Raw genomic sequence first — 21,545 nt, forward strand, 5'->3', positions numbered from 1 at the left:
CGCCTGCACCTACTTTAATAATAAAAGGTAGGTACATTTGGGCTATCATGAGATCATAATGATGATACGTATGTACGAAGATTGAGAAACTGTGATAGGCAGACCTTCGTTATTTTACGAAAGCTGAACGTTTGTCAATCCCTGCTTCAACGAAAGGTAAGTGTGGTAGACAACAAAAAGGGGCTAGGACAATTTTAGGATATGAATTTTTGAACTGGTCCAATCCACCACTATCTAAGCTTAAGTTGCCTATCACCTATCTATATTAAAAAGAACTTACAAACTTTTAGCTGATATAAAATATCGAAGGTTATCAGAGGGTCTTAGTTCATTACGACATCATTTTTTATTTTAGGATATAGGCTCCCGTTTGCCCATTATATCACGTGATGGTAAGTATAAATAATATAGTTTAATATGGCCTAGAAGAAGCCTATTCACTCTTGTATTAAAGATAGTCAGGAAACACAGACTTCGGATTTCGGAAGGGTATTCCAAACCCTAGCCGTGTGTACGAGAAAAGAAGATTCAAAGCGTTTGTACAAGCCCTAGGGCATCAACAATATAGGGATGAAAACCCACCCAGTATCTTGCGGTTCAAATAAACTACGGTGAACTTAAGAAAACATTAGGCTATTTTATATACAACTTTATTATTTAAAATAAGGTTCATTGTCCATCGTCGATGGTGATGGGCAGGGTGGTGTCGGGCTCGTAATGGTAGTCGAGTTGTCTGGAACGTATAATCTCCTTGTACACGTAGGCGGACTTACGCGCCGTGCGCGTGCGTTTGGGATCCTCGTAATCTACTTCGTACAGTCCGAAACGTTCCCTGGAATTAAATAAATGAAACAAGTGAAATTAAATAAAAATAAAATTGATTAAGACCCTCATCATGACAGAACTTTGGAAAGGTTTGGTTAAAGGTTTGGAAATAAATTTAACAGGCATGTCTATTCTACCTCCAACCAGCATTGGTGTGTTTCAGCCTATGTGTGAGACTTAACATTTATTTAACCCTAAGTTTGGAGGTTAAAAGCGGGGAATTAAAATACGTGCTCCTACTGAGCTTTGAATAATTTTGTTTTGTTATGGCCATGGTTGTCCAATGTCCACTTAAAATCAGTAGCGCTGTTTTGTAACAATAGAATAGACTTTCTATCTAAAGTATCATGTATAACAGAGAGAGGTACAGACAAATTTGGAATTCGATGAGTTATAATTACTTGAAAAACTGAAAAATGTAAACTTTTTTTTATTAAAATTATTATGTAATTTGCCAAACATAATAGAAAGAAATTGTCAATAAACCAAAGAGTTTCATCATATAACAAAAAACATTAAGTACTTAATTAACTCCAGGTAAAAAATATCATTTTTTTTACTTTGGTTGTCGAGTGTCGGTTTCTTCAAGTGTTAATAAAACAATTAATACTCAAAAATAATTATTATCTGTGTCGTAATTTTTCTAGCGACAACGTGCTCGGCGTTTTCATCGTTTTTTTCAGTTAAACGAAGTCAAGCTTTGACTGAAATAAAAAGAAAGAAAGTGAGATCAGAAAAATATAATTACGTGTATCCTTGCCGCCACTCAAAGTTATCCATCAAGCTCCACGCTGTATAGGCTCGAACATCGGAGCCCTCGTCGATCGCATCCAACATGGCGTCGATATATTGCCTGTAGTACGCGATGCGACTGTCGTCTTCCAACCCCCCTCGCGTAGAGAAGCCATTTTCAGTGATATATATTGGAGGGTTATCGTAATCTGTGCGTAGTTTAGTTAAAAGTTTGTAGAAGCCCCATGGTACAACCTAATGGATCATAGGATAAAATTTAAATTAAAGTACCTAGGTATATACAATAAGTTTCTCTTGAAAAAAAATAAATGTGTTTTATCCGTATGTGTAATGTTATTTTAAATAAATACATCAAGTAAATAGTTCTAGTATAATGGGTGAAACTCAGGTAACATTAAGAACATATTACGAATGCCACAAGAATACAAATACAATACCAGGGAATTATTTGTACTTTGGATTGTTTTGAAAATTAGACGTTTAAGTATGGGACATAAATTACAAGAAACATAGAATTGCTCTCATTAAAAAAGCCTGGGTAAGTAGCAGATACAAGTTTAAAAACCTTGTTATCTCTTTCACAAGTAGCTGTTTTTTTTCTAATTTCCCTTTAATAAGTAGTAAAGTATAGAGACAACGTTTACTTAAAAGGTAAGAACGTTTTTCCCAATTATTATTATTTTAAACGTAACAGTAATTGCGGATAAGACTACTGCTAACTCTAACGACCTTAAATAGTAGATTGTTATACAAGGGGCTAAAAAGACCCATTATATACAAGGTATTTTTAGGGCCTGAGACGTAAGTCGAGGGCCGCCTAAATAGAAACCGAGTATATAATGGGTTTAGCCCCGCGTGTTACACTCTGCTTTTCACTACGATTGCGAGAAAATAAAAAAGTTTAGTTCAATATTCAATGATTTATTTAATTGAAAATTAAATGTACAAAGTCTACAATTTTGGATATTATGGGAGATGCTTTTACCCGGTAACATAATTTCCGACTACTGTGAAGATGAATAACGAGTATATGACGTAAACGTGGGAGATAATAGTTTAAAAAACTCCTTTCGTAAGTGAATCCATTTGTTGTTGTTTTCTTCACTTATTAAATTTTTCGTAGGTTAGTATTTAAGTAAATGCGTCTGGACTTTGATGGTAACAGAGTGAAAATTTCATCCATCTCCAAATTAGGATGACCATTCTCAGTAGATGAAGACACCAATAACAATTAATGTTGAAATATATGAAAGTTACGGTCACAAATTTACAATTTTTTTCTGAAATAAATCAAGTGTGTATTATTTGTTTTTTAAATTCTCGCTTTTTAATCTTATTTTTTTCACATGAGAAAAAGGCAAAGGTATTAATTACACCGTAAAGGATGTCCCATGTCTTCAATAAAAATTAAATAAAAAAATAAACGCATTCCACAGACAAGCATTTATTTATTTCCAATTTAAAGTTTTTTATTTATTTTTCAAAACAATCAGAGCCTTACCTATAATGATTCAATTTTCGAATAAAACCTCCTCCGTTTTATAGTAGGCTAGTACTCGTAACAGACAAGAATTAAAAAAACAAAATTACTTTAGCCCCTAGAGGCTAATATGCTTGTTTAGCCCCGCTGTGGAGTGGTAATATGACAGTGTTTTTGAGCAAGAGTAGTGAAATAATAATTTGCCTATATTTTGACGGAAATCCTTGACTTTTTGAAATTGAAATATTGCGGGGTTAAATAAATTGTAAGTTACTCGTAACTTATTCAAAACCTAAATTGCAGACATCATGCATTAAATTTAATTACATATAGGTATATTAATATTTTATCTTAATTAATAGAGACGTAGGACTTAGTACCTTGTGACATAAAAAATGACTAAACACAATTTAAATAATCTCACCTTTAACCACGAAGAAGCAGCGGTTTCCCAAGTAAAATCGTAATCATACAACGCCTCGATGTCATCGTAGAATGAGGGTGAAGGGAAGGTAGTTATAGAGGCATTCCTGTATGTAATTTTTGATGTGTAATGGTTGATTCCTAGGAAGTCTGAACTTCCTTTTACTAATTCCACTTCTTCGGGCGTGAATTCAGGCAATCTCGACCGAAAGAATCCTTGTTCAAAGCTTTTAGCGGCAACTCGATCTTTCACAACTTGAGGAAAATCGCCATTTTTTGAAAAAATTGGATTGGTATATAATCCCCACTAAAAGAGAGTGAAAAATTTAAAGTGAGTAAGATATGTGACATTGACGATTATCTTTACACAGAATCACAATATAGTAATAAATACATATAAATAGGGTTTTGTATTCTTGATTTCATGAAAAAAGTAACTTAAATTTAAAATTTAAATTAATCTAATCTTAATTTGTCTTTTAAGAATATATTACTACTAGCGGACGCCATCTACTTCGTACGCATGAAATTTAGTTTTCCACAAATCACTCGGGAATAATATTAGTAGTAGGATATTCATTCTACATAATATGTAGGTATATCCCAACAAAGTACGTCGTCAATCACCCCATTATACGGTCACGCATAATAAGGAAACCTACAGATACAGTATTAACCCTATCAACATTTGAAGGGTTCCTCAATAGGCCGTCTGTTAGTATATTATAAAAATATAGTAAAAGATTTTAAATTATATAAACGTTATATAAACGTTATATAAACGTATATATCATGTAATGTTATTTTGTTATTTAGGATTAAAGGACTTGCACATTTTTACCTCAAATTGCCTGGCGTCTTCGGCAGCTTCGGCGTCCTTTTCCGATTTAGGTTCAAACCAAGATGCACTGGCTGCTATACCAACAGTACCGCCCTGTGTTCTGGAGAACTCGTTCTTATACATGTGGTAAGCTTTAGCATGTGCTACCAGTAAGTTCTTTGCGCACATATAATCACCATATCCTGATAAATTATACGCAGGTGCAAAGTTTGCGCCGCCATAACCTTCATAGCAAACTTCCCTTGGCTCGTTAATGGTAAACCAATATTTGACTCGGTCCCCAAACAATTCGAAGACAATCCGAGCATAGTCCGTAAACCAATCAACGACATGAGGGTTAGTCCAACCACCCATGTCCTGCAGTTTCTGTGGTAAATCCCAATGGTATAATGTAACCATTGGTTGTATGTTGTACTTTAGCATTTCGTCGATAAGATTGTTATAATATTGCACTCCCTTTTTGTTTATTTTATCAGGGAAGCTGGTTGGAAGTATTCTTGACCAAGATAAGGAAAATCTGTAGAAGTCTAGTCCGAGTTCCCTCATCATCTCCACGTCTCTTTCGTACTGGTGATAAGAATCGTCGGCAATATCACCCGTGTCACAGTTTTTCACAGGGCAGGGCTTGCTATGGGTTAATCGATCCCATATATTTTCACTTTTACCTAAGAAGCAATGCGTAAAACATTGTTATTGTATTGTGTTAGCAGTGATAGCCCAGTGGATATGACCTCTGCCTCCGATTCCAGAGGGTGTGGGTTCAAATCCGGTCCGGGGCATGCACGTCGCAACTTTTCAATTGTGTGAATTTTAAGAAATTAAATATCACGTGTCTCAGACGTTGAAGGAAAAACATCGTGAGGAAACCTGCATACCAGAGAATTTTCTCAATTCTCTGCGTGTGTAAAGTCTGCCAATCCGCATGGGGCCAGCGTCGTGGACTATTGGTCTTACCGCTCTCATTCTGAGAGGAGGCTGGAGCTCAGCAATGAGCAGATTATGGGTTGACAGTACATACATCGCTATCTAGCTACAACGCAACGTAGGTAGCTTGTGTTTTGGGTAGGTACTAAGATAGCTGATGAATAAGCATACCTATAATAATTTCTTAACACAGAAGATAGCATGCATCATTGCAATTTTTTGCAAGTTTCCAAGCTGGGGAACATTTCCCATAACTCTGGGAACTACCTAAAAATGTTCAAAGAACTAATATTTTCGGAGTAAATAATATTTATTTTGTAAATAGATCTTAAAATGTATCCGTTATACACTGTATTTACGTTATTATTATAATACGCACGTTATACTTTATAATAATATATACGCTATCTTTATAATTATAACGTAGCCAAACAACAGAAAACATATGGCCAAATTTTAAAATGAAAGGATAGATAACGGCGTGTGTTACATGGATAGTCGGAATTATTGAATTATTTGTATGAAAACATAAAAAAAAAATTTAGTTAAGAAAATATTAGTTTTGCAGTTCGGCTCCTGTGAGTAGACTCGCTAACACCTTGAAGTTATGGGAAATACTCCCCAGCAGCCTGAATAGTGTTATTGCTACATCGAATAACAAGCTCTTAAAATGACATAAATATGATGTTTGAAGTAAATTATTATTTACCATCTTCGTCCCATGCACCTTCTACTTGATATGATGCAGTGGCTGTTCCGAACAGAATCCCATCAGGAATTTTTCTTATCTCATGTCTATTATACCGTGATTTACAGTCAGCAAAAGCCACCAAGACCAAGACCAGAAACAGTAACCTAATAATATTACAATGAATAAAAAATGTTGAAAATGTAAAAATAGTATTTTTTATCAATTATTAATAATAATTAACTTACCAATATTTCAGTAAGCACATCATTTTGTTGGATGATGTGTTACTTTTGCGCCGCTTCTAGCTCTAATCCAATGAAACTAATATCGACTAGATCGCTCTGTCTTAAAATACGAATATGTATCGCTATCTAATATCATCGTCAAGATATGAGAATGTTGTAAAACATGTCACAGAACCGAATATACAAAAGGTGGGTAAACCATATATTTTGTTTTTCACAAGTTATTAAGGAGGATTTATTATATTCATCAATATATCTTTAGTTAACAGATCAACCAGATATTTTACCAGATGAAGAAGAAATACTTTATTGCACACAAAAATACAATTATAAATTAAAACATTAAAGAGATAATTTAAACTTAGCACGCAAAGGCGGCCTTATTACTATAAGTAATTTCTACCAGGCAACCCCTGACGAGAGAACTTGGGTTAGGGTTAAAATTAAAAGAGTTGTAGGCGAAAAACCACCGTGCCATGTCGGCATTGTTGACGGATACGTACAGCTTCGTAAACCCGACATGAACTTAGCCGGTTTTAAGTTTTAGATGCACCTAAATTGACAGTATAGGTATAATAAATATTTCACACTAATGAAATGAATATAAAAAATATACATAACATATGTATAATATATATTTTTGACGGTCTCAGTGGCGCAGTGTATGAGTGGTTTTACAAGACCTCCGTCTTGTTCTGTCCGGGGCCGGTTAAGGTTTTCTTAATTGGTCCAGGTCTGGCTGGTAGCACCCTACCGGCAAAGACGCCAAGCAATAAAAAAAACCCCGTCAAACTCGAAAAAAACATATACGAGTAGCTCTACCCGAAGCTAATTAGTCATTGTAACACTTATGCTGTCTAGTGTCTGTTGTGCTTCGATTCATGATACAAACTGGCACTCGATTTACAATGCTGCTCATTATTTGGTGGCATAAATAACTATTGTTTTGTTTTGATTGACATATCGTTACAAGTGCTGTTACGTAATGTACTTATTCGTTATCTCTGATGTGAAACATCAATGTTTGCGCCAGATACTTGTAAAAGAGGTGCACTCGGCCTTTTTGCACTCGGCTTTCCAGCACCGAAACCCAGCGCTCACTGACGCAAGCAGCGAAGCGCAGACAATCGCTATCAACTTCCGCCAGCTACCAATTACTGACTTCATCCGCGTGGAATTCAGTTTTTGACAAATCTCGCTGGAAGCCGGAAAATCCATGGTTAGTCTATGTGTTAATCCACACACACTCACACTTTCGTGTTTATTATAATAGTGTGATACTAATACAATAAGGAACATAAGCCGAACGCAGGGCTTTGGCTGTTTGGTGTAACATGCTCACTGGCTGGTTTGTGTGGTGCAGTCCTGAAGCGAAGCTGACACTGTTTAGAGTATACTGTCAATGCTTTTACAAGTGCACGTATCAGCATCAGAGTGCAGTATATTACGCATACCGTATTCTGATGAAACTGCCTAAATACTGTAGTGCAACGGGAAGAAGAAGAAGAAGAAGAAATACTTTATTGCACACAAAAATACAATTATAAATTAAAACATTAGAAAACATAAATTAAACTTAGCATGCAAAGGCGGCCTTATTACTATAAGTAATCTCTACCAGGCAACCCCTGACGAGAGAACTTGCGAAGAAAGAGCGGGAAGGTGCAATACATTATATGTAATTATATAATTAAATAATTAAAAAAAATATATATATATATATATATATATCATCATCATATCAGCCGATGGACGTCCACTGCAGGACATAGGCCTTTTGTAGGGACTTCCAAACATCACGATACTGAGCCGCCTGCATCCAGCGAATCCCTGCGACTCGCTTGATGTCGTCAGTCCACCTGGTGGGGGGTCGGCCAACACTGCGCTTACTAGTGCGGGGTCGCCATTCCAGCACCTTGGGACCCCAACGTCCATCGGCTCTTCGAACTATGTGCCCCGCCCATTGGCACTTCAGCTTCGCAACTCGTTGAGCTATGTCGGTGACTTTGGTTCTTCTGCGGATCTCCTCATTTCTGATTCGATCACGCAGAGATACTCCTAACATAGCTCGCTCCATCGCCCGCTGTGTGACTCTAAGCCTTCTTATGAGGCCCATAGTTAGCGACCAAGTCTCGGAACCATAGGTCATCACTGGCAACACGCACTGTTCGAAGACTTTTGTCTTCAGGCACTGAGGAATTTCGGACGAAAAGATGTCGCGAAGCTTCCCGAATGCAGCCCAGCCGAGTTGGATTCGACGGTTCACCTCTTTCTCGAAATTGGACCTTCCTAACTGGATTATATGTCCTAGGTATATGTATTCGTCTACAATTTCGAGTGCAGCGTTCTCAACTATAACTGGGTGGAGCGATACATGAGCATTACACATTATTTTCGTTTTGGCCATGTTCATTTTTAGGCCCACCTGTTGAGAAACTCTGCTGAGGTCATTGAGCATGGTACTAAGGTCATCCAGAGTCTCTGCCATGATGACTACATCGTCCGCGAACCGCAGTTGAGTGATGTACTCGCCATTGATGTTGATGCCAAGTCCGCCCCAGTCCAGAAGCTTAAAGACGTCTTCCAATGCGGCGGTAAATAGCTTCGGAGAGATCACATCTCCCTGACGCACTCCTCGCTGCAACTGGATTGGCCTCGTAGTCTGATCCTGAATACGGACTGACATAGTGGCGTTTTCGTACAAGCACTTCAACGCTTGGATATACCTGTAATCAATTCGGCATCTCTGCAATGATCTTAGCACAGCCCAGGTTTCCACCGAATCGAAGGCTTTCTCATAGTCCACAAATGCTAAGCAAAGTGGCTGGTTATACTCGTGAGTCTTCTGTATAACCTGCCGCAGCGTATGGATGTGGTCTATGGTACTAAAGCCTTTTCGGAAACCGGCTTGTTCGGGAGGCTGGAAGTCGTCAAACCGTATATATATATATATATAAATATAATATAATATATACGTAAATATAATATTAAAATTTACGGGTATGTTTGCCGACGCCATAGTATAAGATTATTTTATTTTAATTGCGGCTTTTTGTTCCCATATAGAAAGAAGAAAGAAAGAAAATAAAATTCAGATTTAAATGTTACAAACAGTATCCTACCCTAAAGACAGCATGTCTGTCTGTAACCCATAAAAAGAAAGGGTATACAACTTAGCATATGCCGTGCACTAAATACAAGCATAATACACAGGGTCTCTAGCGTTGCCATGAAGCCAAGCGTCTGGCAAATGGGGATATCATTTCTCATATTATGCCGATAAAAATATAAAATATATATAAAATATAGACTTTATACTTAGACGGTTAAGGGTCTGGATCCCTAAAACCTGCTACCTCCCAAAGCGATCCAAACTCCATAATTAGATACCGTACTTATTTATGGTAAGAGCATGAGCTGACAAATTTTCAGCTTTTCTAAAAAGACAAAGGTTTGGGCTCGGTTTGGGGTTCGCGGGCTCTCAGTCTATATTTTTTTTTTCAATGCACATTACTGAAAAGTTGGAGGTACTTGCAAGGTATACAAATACATAGGTATTCCTTGGCGCTAATGTTCAACAAGCTCTATTTATGATCTTGATCCTTTTGCGTATTCTCTGAAAACGACGTAATTTTGATGTTTTTGTATTTCCCACCAAGTTAAGCTCTACATGAATTACCAAATCATTAACCCATTAATATCAAATTAACCCATTAATATACTTAGTCTAAATGCAGAAGTTACTGGTACTGCCGCTGTTTACATGCGTAATTTCCTAAAGCTCAAAACTCATTTATCATCACGGACAAGGATCGGCTATAGCCTCGAGGCGTTCAGTATTCTTTGTATGAAACTCCGCACTTCAACGCACACTTAAAGGATTGGAAACGTGTCGCCTCCGTACAAGCTACCTTCAGCACCGTGTCCGCGCCTATAGATGAGTTTTGAGCATTATCCGTGTACCAGCATTAGGTGTATCCGTAATAAGAGTCTAAAGTAATCCCTATGATCTATGGATCTTGTACTATTATGTATTCTGTGGTGCCATATAACTCGATTCGTCCCTCTGAAGAAGTTAGGTACCTCTGAAGAAGATTTCCCCCCCTGATATCAATGAAAGACTCGGCTGTATAACGTATAGAACTTCGTTTATTTATTATTTATTTATTTGCTGTGAACATGGATTAAAACATAAATATTCGGCTATTTCTGGCGTATAACAATTTACCTACATACAAAATAAAATAAAAATAGGGAAGTTTAATAATAAATAATTAAGTTGAAATCAAAGACAATGTTTGTGTAGTTATGTTTAAAACATTTATGTTTATTGGTCGTTTAGTGTCCTTCGTCGATAGTGATGGGCAGGGTGGTGTCGGGCTCGTAATGGTAGTCGAGTTGTCTGCTGCGTATAATCTCCTTGTACACGTAGGCGGACTTGCGCGCCGTGCGCGTGCGTTTGGGATCCTCGTAATCTACTTCGTACAGTCCGAAACGTTCCCTGGAATTAACGAAATTAAAAATGTTATCTAATTATAATATAAAACAGAATCTGGTTTAGGCAATAGTAGTCTGAGATGGATATGACGTCAGGCGGCGCGACTTGTTTCCGTAAAGAGTAGGGATTTAAAGAGGAGTAGCGATTGGTTGGCGAGAACGACTTACGATTTAAGGCGCTCGTCGTACGGTCGGCTTCAGTATGCTCGTGGCGTTCGAGTCGTCCACGTCAATTTGGAGTAATGTAAGGTAGGGGTAGGGGTGGGGTAGGGTAGGGGTATGGATGGGGTAGGGTAGGGGTAGGGGTATGGTTTAGTCCCTACTCATCAGATTAAATAAAAATTCGGAATTACTAATTTCTTCACATTTAGCAGGAGTCATGTGGCCCGCAATAAGACATTGACGGTGGTGATGATAATCATAAAACAAAAGATAATTAATAAAAAAATCATAATATTTACGTGTATCCTTGTAGCCACTCAAAGTTATCCATCAAGCTCCACGCTGTATAGGTACGAACATCGGAGCCCTCGTCGACCGCGTCCAACATGGCGTCGATATATTGCCTGTAGTACGAGATGCGACTGTCGTCGTCCAACCCCCCTCGCGTAGAGAAGCCATTTTCAGTTATGTATATTGGAGGGTTATTGTAATCTGTGCGTAGTTTAGTTAAAAGCTTGTAGAAGCCCCATGGCACAACCTAATGGATCATAGGATAAAATATTAAAGTAAATCATAACAGTAATACAATAATAATTGATTGTTATACAAAGTGCTATTTTAACCATTATATATGAGGCATTTGTGATCCAGAGCCTTCAGCTTACTACCCATAAACAGGCTACAGACAGAGTAGATTACAGATAAGTTTACTTTGGGGATAGATAGTGATGTGTGTAATTTTTAGGTATCTTTATTTATTTAGGTTTGATTTAAATAGAAATTGAATTACAAGGGGTTTTAGCACCGAGTGTATGTTTGTATCTGTGTTCTCTGTCTTCTTTATACGTCAATTATTAGTATACAAAAACTGTTTCTTGTGATATACACAGATATGGCAAAACTACGAACATCAACAATTTATATCTTACCTTTAACCACGAAGATGCAGCCCCTTCCCACGTACTATCGTGATAAGACAACGTCCCGACGTCATCGTAGAATGAGGGTGATGGGAAGGAGCTGCTAGTCAAAGATGCATTTCTATATACGATACTACTTGAATAATGGTTGATCCCAAGGAAGTCGGAACTGCCTTTTATTAATTCCACTTCTTCGGGACTAAATTCAGGCAATCTCGACCGAAAGAATCCTTGTTCAAAGCTTTTCGCAGCGATTCGCTCTCTCATAACAGCAGGAAAATCGCCGTCTTTTGAAAAAATTGGATTGATATATAATCCATGCTGAAAAGACAGTAGTAAAAAAATTATACTATGTTATACGACACTAAATAACAGTATGGAATAAAAATAAAATAATGTATACATTTTATTTTATAAGAAAACCTCGAGAATAATATATACATAGGTTTAGGTACATGAGTAAGTATAATTAAGCATCAAGTATTTTTAAATTAATAATTCCTGACAATAAACTTGAACAACAATGTAACTTATGTGTAAATGTTAGGTTTATACCATTACACATAAGTTATACATTAATAGTGTTGTTATAATGAGGAGGTAAATTTTATACTGATACTAGCGGACGCCCAGGACTTCGCTCGCGTAAACCCTTCGACCACCCTTAATCCAACCCTGTCGCAGAATCCGTTACACCGTATCCGTATCCAGAGGCGTCTCTAGCTCCCGTAGCGCCCGGGTACAATCAACATTCTAGCGCCTTCTAGTACCGTGCTGAGCACTGTAAAAATGGAATGTGTACAAACAGCACTTCGAGTTACCACAAACTGTCTACGTAGAAGACAAATACCTTGTAAGTAGTTACCTATTTGCCTCTATTTGCTAAAACTAGGCACATTTATTTAAGAAGAGCTCTAGATGCTGTGCAAAATGTAGATATGTAAACCGGAGTTCTCTAAAGCGAGGTTATACCGCGCCCAGGCACGCCATCATCCCGCGCGGCGAGTTTTGCTCGGGCGCCCCTGAGATCGCGGCGCCCGGGTGCTTCGCACCCCCTGCACTATGGGTAATGACGGCTCTGTCCGTACCCTACCTAATACAAGATTAAATTAAAAAAATATTAAGCCCCCCCCGCGAAAAAAAAGCGTATAGTTTATGAAACGTCCCTTTTATATATGTCACAGAATATAGATATCTTATTTAATCAAGAACAATACCTTACCTCAAACTGTCTAGCATCTTCAGCCGCTTCAGCATGCGCTTCAGATTCAGGTTCAGCCCAAGATGCACTAATAGCTATACCAACAGTACCGCTCTGTGATTCGTAGAATTCATTTTTATACATGTGGTATGTTTTAGCATGCGATATTAGTAAGTTTTTTGCGCATAAATAATCAGCATACCCTGAAATGTTATATAGAGGGGCCATGGATGCGCCGCCATATCCTTGATAGCAAACTTCCTTTGGCTCGTTAAAAGTGAACCAATATTTGACTCGGTCTCCAAACAATTCAAAGACGATCCGGGCGTAGTCAGTAAACCAATCAACGACATGAGGGTTAGTCCAACCACCCATGTCCTGCAGTTTCTGTGGTAAATCCCAATGGTATAATGTAACCATTGGTTGTATGTTGTACTTTAGCATTTCGTCGATAAGATTGTTATAATATTGCACTCCCTTTTCGTTTATTTTATCAGGGAAACTGGTTGGGAGTATTCTTGACCATGATAAGGAAAATCTGTAGAAATCTAGACCGAGTTCCCTCATCATCTCTACGTCTCTTTCGTATTGGTGATAAGAATCGTCGGCAATATCACCCGTGTCACAGTTTTTGATAGCGCAAGGCTCGCTGTGGGATAAGCGATCCCATATATTTTCACTTTTACCTAAGGAGCAACAACTAAATCGTTATTATTAATATTTAGGACAACGAAAGTTTTAAAATTACTTATTACAAGTATGTTAATAAAAGTTAATTATATATTATTTACCATCTTCGTTCCATGCGCCTTCGACTTGATAGGATGCAGTGGCTGTTCCGAACATAATTCCATCTGGAATTTTTCTTATCTCATGTCTGTTCACACTTGATTTACAATCAGCGAAAGCCACCCAAGCCAGAAACAGTAACCTAATAATATTTCAATCAATCAGAAGTGTTGAAAATATAAAAATTACATTCATTATTTTTTTTTACAACCATTAACATGAAAATTCTTTAATTACTTAAACAGTTTAATTTAATTTGACAAAAGTAAATTTTTATATTTACACAAAATTATTTATTTAATCGTACAAGTATTAAGTTATTATGTTCAATGAGAATATTTTATCTATCAATTTAAATTTATTTTATTTAATTAGGTATTTTATTTTCTACGTATGAATAATAAATAACTTACGAATATTTCGCTAAGCACATCATCTTGTAGGATGATGTGTTACTTTGGCGCCACTTCAAGCTCTAATCGAGTCCAACTAATAACGATCTCTATTTAAAGTATGAGTATGCACCTATATCTTATATTATCATCGATAATTTTTCTAGATGACATAATAGTGTTGTAGTAGGTTCGTGATCAAAATTTAATACCGCATATATTTTTTTGGAGTTTAACAGAACGTAAATTTTTTAAAAGTAATAAAAATTGATAAAAAAATGCTACATTTTTCTTTTTTTCGTATGTACATTGTTGTTGTGATGAGCCGTGATAGCCCAGTGGCTGTGACCTCTGCCTCTGGTTCCGGAGGGTGTGGGTTCGAATCCGATCCGGGGCATGCACCTCCAACTTTTCAGCTGTGTACATTTTAAGAAATTAAATATCACGTGTCGCAAACGATGACGGAAAACATCGTGAATAAATCTGCATACCAGAGAATTTTCTTAATACTCTGCGTCTGTGAATCTGCCAATCCGCATTGGGCCAGAGTGGTGGAATATTAGCCTAACCCCTCTCATTCTGAGAGGAGACTCGAGCTCAGCAGTGAGCCGAATATGGATTGATAACGAACATTGTACTAGTCAGATGCGTAAACTAGACCCCTGAGCGCTTCTCCGTGGGATAACTAGCGTTAGCATCACAATTATCACCATTGCACGGCAGCAAATCGAAACCGAACAAGAATTTCTGCTTCAGTCTTAGTTTCAGCCGAAACCTAAACTTCCACATCATCATGTGGTCAAGAAACGGTTAAATTGAAAATGACTTCTTTCAGTACAGTTATAATTATTACATTTGAAAATGCAAATGAACCAGAAAAGCTGAATTTTGTAAATGACGTAGAGGGTCAACTTCAAATTCTCGACCAAGATATGCATTTTCCAACATATTGAAAAAAGAATTTAATTTAGTTTTTTTTTAATAACTCGGTTCGTCGTTGAGATACGAAAATTTCGAATCAATATTTTTTTTGTTCCTCTTTGTACTTAGCAGCGCAGTGTTGGTCATACCCCTATTAGGTGGACCGAGGACATCAAGAGGATTGCAGGAAACCGCTGGACGCTGGCGGCTCGAGACCGTTATGCTTGGAGGTCCATGCAAGAGGCCTATGTCCAGCAACAGTGGACGTCCATCGGCTGATAATGATGATAATGATGATGAACAGTTTTTAGATATATATCAGAGATAAGAGAAAATAGCAATAAACAAATTTTGCTATCCTCACTTTTAAATTTTTTTGGTACCCTATTTGCAAAATGGCGGAAAATGCACATAGGAAATCTTGGTCGAGAATTTGGAGTTATGCCTAGCTGACTTTTGTTTCAGCTTCCTCAGTTCGTTCGCATTTCTAAATAGATTATTTTGACATAATACAATAAATAAAGTATTTTGAAACACTTTAAATTTGATCACTCTGGAACAAATCAACCGATTTGGTTTTTTCGCCGAACCTTGGTCGAAACCGAAACTTCCGGTCCGAAACCGGTCGGACACTAATAAAACTTTTTGCACTCAGTACCGCAAACGTCATTCGTGACAGATCTCAAGGTAACTCGCACGGGCTGTATATTGCACACGCTGTTTATTTTGAAGATATTTTTGTTACGGTAAATATCAAGGTCAAGAACATAACATAACGACAGTCAACACGGCACTTATTTGTTATCTCTGAATATCATCAATACATCAGTTTCGCTATATTTGTTACAAGTAGGCACTCGTTGTTATAAATGTTATCAGAAGCCTTTGTACCTTTTTGCCTTTTACCAAAAATTTTTAGTAATCATTTTAATATTTCTTATTGTAAAATCACGATTTAACTAGGCAATAGGTGCAATGAGTCAAGGTAAATATTATCTATCATTTATTTCTAATCACAATTGGATAACAGATGAGGGTATATATTTTTATTAACGGATCTTAGACCATAATGACAAATACGTTTTTACTTTACTTACCTAAAAAAAAGTGCTTTATAAACACATCATATATCTATCTTCTCGTTTCTGTAGATCCAGAGATTACCCCTACAACCACACAAACTTTACTTAGGGTGGGGGTAGGGTAGGATAGGGTAGGGGTAGGGTATCGTTCGGGTAAGGGTAAGGCAGGAGTAGGGTAGGGTAGGGTAAGGGTATGGTAGAGTAAAATAAAATAAAATAAATAGCCCCAAAACAATTTAATTTGAAAAATATTTATTTTCAAAATCCATATAATTGTGTGTTATTGCAGCGCCTCAGCGCGTGTGTTCGGAATATTTCCTTCATGAGGTAAGCGGACTTGCGCGGTGTGCGTGTGAGCTGCGGAGAGCTGTAGTCAACTTCGTATAGCCCGAACTTTTCACTGAAACCAAACGTGTTCATATCACATATACATATAACCCTCCTGCGCTGCATGTGCCACTGCCCAAGATTGTAATGAGTAAAACAATTAAAAGAATAAACAAAACAAATGTTATCGCTACGTTGCAACGATTTGCGGTACTCGTGACGTTCGAGCCGTCCACATCTCTTGTTGTGTAATTCTTTATGGGGAGTGTTAGATATTTGTCAAAGGCCCCTTTAACCCTACACATATCGTTCACAAGTGACTTCACTCAAGGTCATTCTCTGCCATTCTAGGGTCTTATTTTGGTTACAATTTGATTTGTTAATTAAGTTGTCCTGACTAGTGTTGTGAATCATAACCTTTGTTCGACATTAGTTTTCTTATAATTTTTGTAATCACCTCTGAGTCCGCTAAAACAATTAATGAATTTTCATAAAAATCAGTGCAGTAGCTTGGTTTTCAAATCGATAAACCCAACTGAACTAAGAAAGTCATTTATGTAAACGAAATTGCTTTTTGATTCCTGTGGATTTTTCAGAAGTGTTTACATGGCCACTAGAATAGTTCAACTTTCCACCACATTATTAACTGATGGCAAAGAAAATATTGTCGACAGTCAAATGAGAACGAACTAGCTAAACGTAAAGACCATACGAAGATTCCTCATCTTCCTTTTAAGTTGATTTTTCTAAAAATTCTTTCCTTTCCTAATATCTATTTCTGAGATCTCTTTCAGTGTGGATAAATACAAAATTCAGTACATACATGTATCCGCTAGACCATTCATAGTTGTCCATTAGACTCCAAGGAGTGTACGCTCGCACATCAGAGCCTTCCTCCATGGCATCCAACATGGCGGACATATACTCTGTGTAGTAAAGTACGCGGTCATCGTCGTTCAAGCCGCCGCGGGTCGCAAAACCGTTTTCAGTTATGAAAATAGGCGGGTTGCCGTAATCTTTCCTTATTTGTGTTAATAACTTGTAAAATCCCCATGGCACAAACTGCAATTAATTTGCATAAAACATTTAAATAATATTATGACGTTAATATCTAGTAATACTTTTTTAATATCACTTGTCTCAAACGGAAAAGAAATACATCGTCAAGAAACCTGCATACCTAAGAATTTTCTTAATTATCTTGTCTTATTTTCTTAATTCTATAAACTTAACCCTGAAATTCCCACCCATTCTGAAAGGCGATTCATGCTCAACAGTGAACCGAACATGGGTTGTTAATGATGATTGTTTTAAAATATAAAGCGTGTAAATAGTATAGGTTGATAATGTCGATGTAGTTGACAGAATTGATATATTGTTTACAATCTTAGATTGCATCATCACTTACGATCAGGTGAGATTGTAGTGAAGGGTTAACTTGTAGAGTATAAAAAAATCCTAATGCTATAAATATAAATGCCTTTCGTCAATTCTGGTCGATCTTCGGCAGAATGAAAATGAAAAAGAAAGAAAAAAAGAAAGAAGAAATACAGTTTTTGGTGAAATTTGAAACAGAAATACCTTGGTGTAATTTGACTCGCCAATGGTCCACTCTGGTAAGACGCTGTAAAACACGGCTAAATCATCTTGAAACGAAGGAGATTCGTAATATCTATAAACAGATTCATTTCTATTTACATAATTGGTAAAGTAATGATTTAATCCGAATATATCGGAACTTCCTCGAATTAATTTAATTTCGTCTTGAGTGAATTCTGGCAGTCTGGATCTGGGGAACCCTTGTTCAGCGCTCCTTGCTGCTATTCGTCTTTTCATCGCCGGAGGAAAGTCACCAGTTTTTGAATATATTGGGTGACTATATTGCGCCCACTGAAACGGCGATATTAATGCGTTTAGATATTAAAACTAATTTATTTTTTTAAATAAATTCCAACTAATGCGTATATTTCTTAATAAAGTGACTTGTTTCATATTGTGACTTGTTTCATATTGTGGTACTGGTACGTACTGAAATTTTCGGTTACTGAACATACCTCAAATTGATTTGCTTCATCGGCCGCCTTCGTGTCTCTTTTTGTCAAGGGTTCATACCATTGAGCGCTAAAGGAAATAAAAATTTTCCCTTGTTGTTTTGATCTAAATTCTTTGTCGTATATGTGATAAGCTGTTGCGTGTGCCACAAGCAAATTTTTTGCACATAAATATTCTGGAACTCCTTTAATATCTAATGCAGGAGCTAAGAACGTGTCTCCGTACGAATAATGGCACACTAAATGTGGTTCGTTTATAGTGATCCAATACTTGACTCGATCACCAAACAAAGTGAATACAGTTCGTGCATAGTCTGCATACCAATCTACAATGTTGGGGTTCGCCCACCCACCGAGTTCTTGGAGTTTCTGTGGTAAATCCCAATGATAAATTGTGACCATAGGTTGTATATTGTACTTAAGTAATTCATTTATCAGGTTATTGTAATATGCTACCCCGGCTTTGTTAATTTTATCTGGGAAGCTGGTAGGTAGAATCCTTGCCCAAGAAAGGGAAAACCTGTAGAAGTCAGCACCTAACTCTCTTAACATCTCCACATCTCTCTTGTACAAATAATATGAGTTGTCAGCAATATCACCATTAGTACCGTCTCTAATCAACTCTGGCCGCGTATGAGTCATGCGATCCCAAATATTTTCAGATTTCCCTAAAAAAAGTTATTAAAAAAACCTATGAATTTTAAAATGTGTATACTGCTGTATATCCACATTGGTTTCCTGAAAACTCGCTTTGAATTTTTGATTTCAAATTATTTCTCCTGGGAACAAACGGCCCAGTTTGTGCATTGAAAACATTTTCAGTTGAACCGAAGTGTATATCATTCAAATAAAACAAGTAAGTAAAGAAAGGATGTTTTTGTAATACATCAAGTGGATATTGTAAAGATTATTTCAAAAGATTAATTTGTATGTAATGCGGGCTACATGGGTCAGTAGACCTGCAGATTTAACTGTAAACTTGAAGGTCTGTAGCCCATTTAAGATGATGATTACGATAATGTATTACCGTCTGCCTTCCATGCCCCTTCTATTTGATAGGAAGAAGTGGCGGTCCCAAAAATAAACTCCTTAGGAAACTTTCGCACTTGACGAGGTTGTGTACTACACTGCGAAATTAAAACTATATGACAAAACCTGAAACAGATCAAACACTTTTACATAGGTACTAAGTATAATATTTTTAGATTTAATACAAATTCTTATTACTTACGTTGTAAATATGGCTCGATTTAAAGACATATTGTATTTTTGATATTCACATTTGAGTGTAGTACTTTCAAGTATTGATACAGGTTCAGGTTTTATGTAGACTAAAATGTAGAATTATTTTTGCTAATAATATAACGTCGCTTATAGGTTTATCTTTTATTACCTCGTTCTAATTAATTACTAATGCGACTACTACTTTGTTAATAACATAAAATGGCTTTACATTGTAAGATATTAGAAGCGTTGAAGTAAATTGACGAATTCGAATTCCGTGACTATGCTTATTTTATTTTATATTTTTGCTTTATTTTAGAAATAAAAAATTCTTGTAAATATCATTTATAGAAAACTATTACTTATTTTTAGCTGATAATTTAAAGAATTACATACACACATTGAAAATACCCACGCAATATAGTAACTAATTTTCTTAATTTTCACCTATTTTTTTTATAAAGTACTTTTAAATTTTAAGAGCAAAGTACTTATAGCCACAGAATATTCACAATGTACAGCTTACAGGATTTACGCACATATAAGTATTTTGTTTGGACATAAGGCACAGTAAATTGAATAAAAAATAACAATTTGCATGTGGAGGTATTTGCAATTGACATTGGGCTCTTAATTATGCAGGGGTAGATAAAACCGCTTCTTGACATAATACGTCTGTAAAAAGGCAGTTTTATCTATATTAATTACGATTTTATGTAAATGTCAACGAACTGAAAAAAGTGTCTTATCCACGAAACACTTATGGATAAGACACTTGAAACTATCTATTATTGAAATACATTAATAACATTTAAAAAATAATTAAGTATAAACAATTAACGTTTTATTGGATTATTTATGTACCTAGTGAATTAGGGTTGGGGTAGGGTAGGGTAGGGTAGAGTAGGGGTACGTTGGGGTTAGGGTAGGGGTAGAGGTAGGAGTAGGGTAGTGCAGGGTAGGGATAGGTAAGAAGTGCACAAGTTAAAGCGAAGCTAGACCGGGTCCGCTAGTAAAACATGAAGTCAGGTGTTTAGTTGATTTAATATAAGAATTAAAGAATTAAATAAATATTTCAACATATCAATGGAGGGTAAGAGGATGCCCCATATTCATATCTCTTAGAAATCTTTGGTTTAGTTGTGTTCTCAACAAATAAATTGGTTTACTATTTTGATAATTGACAATTTGTTACATAGGGGTGGAATTAGCAGAAAAAGGTAAATGGAGAAAATAGACAAAGAGGTAGGTAGGGGAGGTAGGTACCCTAAAATATTTTTCTAGATTATATTTTAAACTTTTTCGGCGTTGTTAATATACAAATACATATGCACACTTAATTACAGCTTTCTACTACTAATACACTCTGAGCTTAACCGCAGAAGGACAGACAGACGATCATGGCGAAACTGTATAGGTTCCGTATTGACAACGGAATCCTAAAAAGATAAATGATCTAGAGATGATCTAGAGATATAAGACAATAATTATAAAAGAAAGAAAGGCAGACAGCGGAGGACGATGTTAGAAGAACAGCAGAAATATAACTTGGAGAAGACAAGTACATAACTGAACAATGCGACAAATTCTTGGGGAGGCCTATTCTGGATAGCAAGAAAAACGTTTTGGTATCTCACATTTAATTTAAATTATTTCAATTTAAGACTGATAAAAAAAATCTCTAAGGTATGCAGGTATTCTCACGATGTTTTTCCTTCACCGCTTGAGGCACGTGACATTTGATTTCTTAAAATGCACACAACTGAAAAGTTGGAGGTGCATGCCCCGGACTGGATC

General features: G+C 36.5%; 2 protein-coding genes across 2 annotated transcripts; both read right to left on the minus strand.

The window, feature by feature from the left end:
• Positions 1-669: 669 nt before the first annotated feature.
• On the minus strand, positions 670-6,205 carry LOC112052476 (myrosinase 1-like). The gene is made up of 6 exons (XM_024091572.2): positions 6,183-6,205; positions 5,956-6,101; positions 4,323-4,987; positions 3,483-3,788; positions 1,574-1,812; positions 670-832 (listed from the first exon to the last, which is right to left on the minus strand). Exons 1-6 carry the CDS (start codon positions 6,203-6,205, stop codon positions 670-672), a joined length of 1,542 nt encoding a protein of 513 aa, XP_023947340.2.
• A 4,115-nt stretch (positions 6,206-10,320) lies between these two features.
• On the minus strand, positions 10,321-19,784 carry LOC112052485 (lactase/phlorizin hydrolase). Its single transcript, XM_052891161.1, has 11 exons — positions 19,756-19,784; positions 19,552-19,679; positions 18,528-19,192; positions 18,055-18,363; positions 17,297-17,535; positions 16,409-16,546; positions 13,754-13,893; positions 12,984-13,648; positions 11,771-12,082; positions 11,141-11,379; positions 10,321-10,683 (listed from the first exon to the last, which is right to left on the minus strand). Exons 1-11 carry the CDS (start codon positions 19,782-19,784, stop codon positions 10,521-10,523), a joined length of 3,027 nt encoding a protein of 1,008 aa, XP_052747121.1. The 3' UTR covers positions 10,321-10,520.
• Between the last annotated feature and the right edge of the window lie 1,761 nt (positions 19,785-21,545).

This window comes from Bicyclus anynana, chromosome 3, assembly GCF_947172395.1.
Source record: "Bicyclus anynana chromosome 3, ilBicAnyn1.1, whole genome shotgun sequence".
Lineage (NCBI taxonomy): Eukaryota > Metazoa > Arthropoda > Insecta > Lepidoptera > Nymphalidae > Bicyclus > Bicyclus anynana.

Coding starts and splice junctions, on each gene's coding strand:
- LOC112052485 (XM_052891161.1), bottom strand. CDS start 19,784: ATGTCTTTAAATCGAGCCATATTTACAAC. Junction 19,680..19,755: donor AATCGAGCCATATTTACAAC/GTAAGTAATAAG, acceptor GATCTGTTTCAG/GTTTTGTCATATAGTTTTAA. Junction 18,364..18,527: donor ATGAAGCAAATCAATTTGAG/GTATGTTCAGTA, acceptor TCGCCGTTTCAG/TGGGCGCAATATAGTCACCC.
- LOC112052476 (XM_024091572.2), bottom strand. CDS start 6,205: ATGATGTGCTTACTGAAATATTG. Junction 6,102..6,182: donor ATGTGCTTACTGAAATATTG/GTAAGTTAATTA, acceptor TAATATTATTAG/GTTACTGTTTCTGGTCTTGG. Junction 4,988..5,955: donor AGGTGCATGGGACGAAGATG/GTAAATAATAAT, acceptor ATTGCTTCTTAG/GTAAAAGTGAAAATATATGG.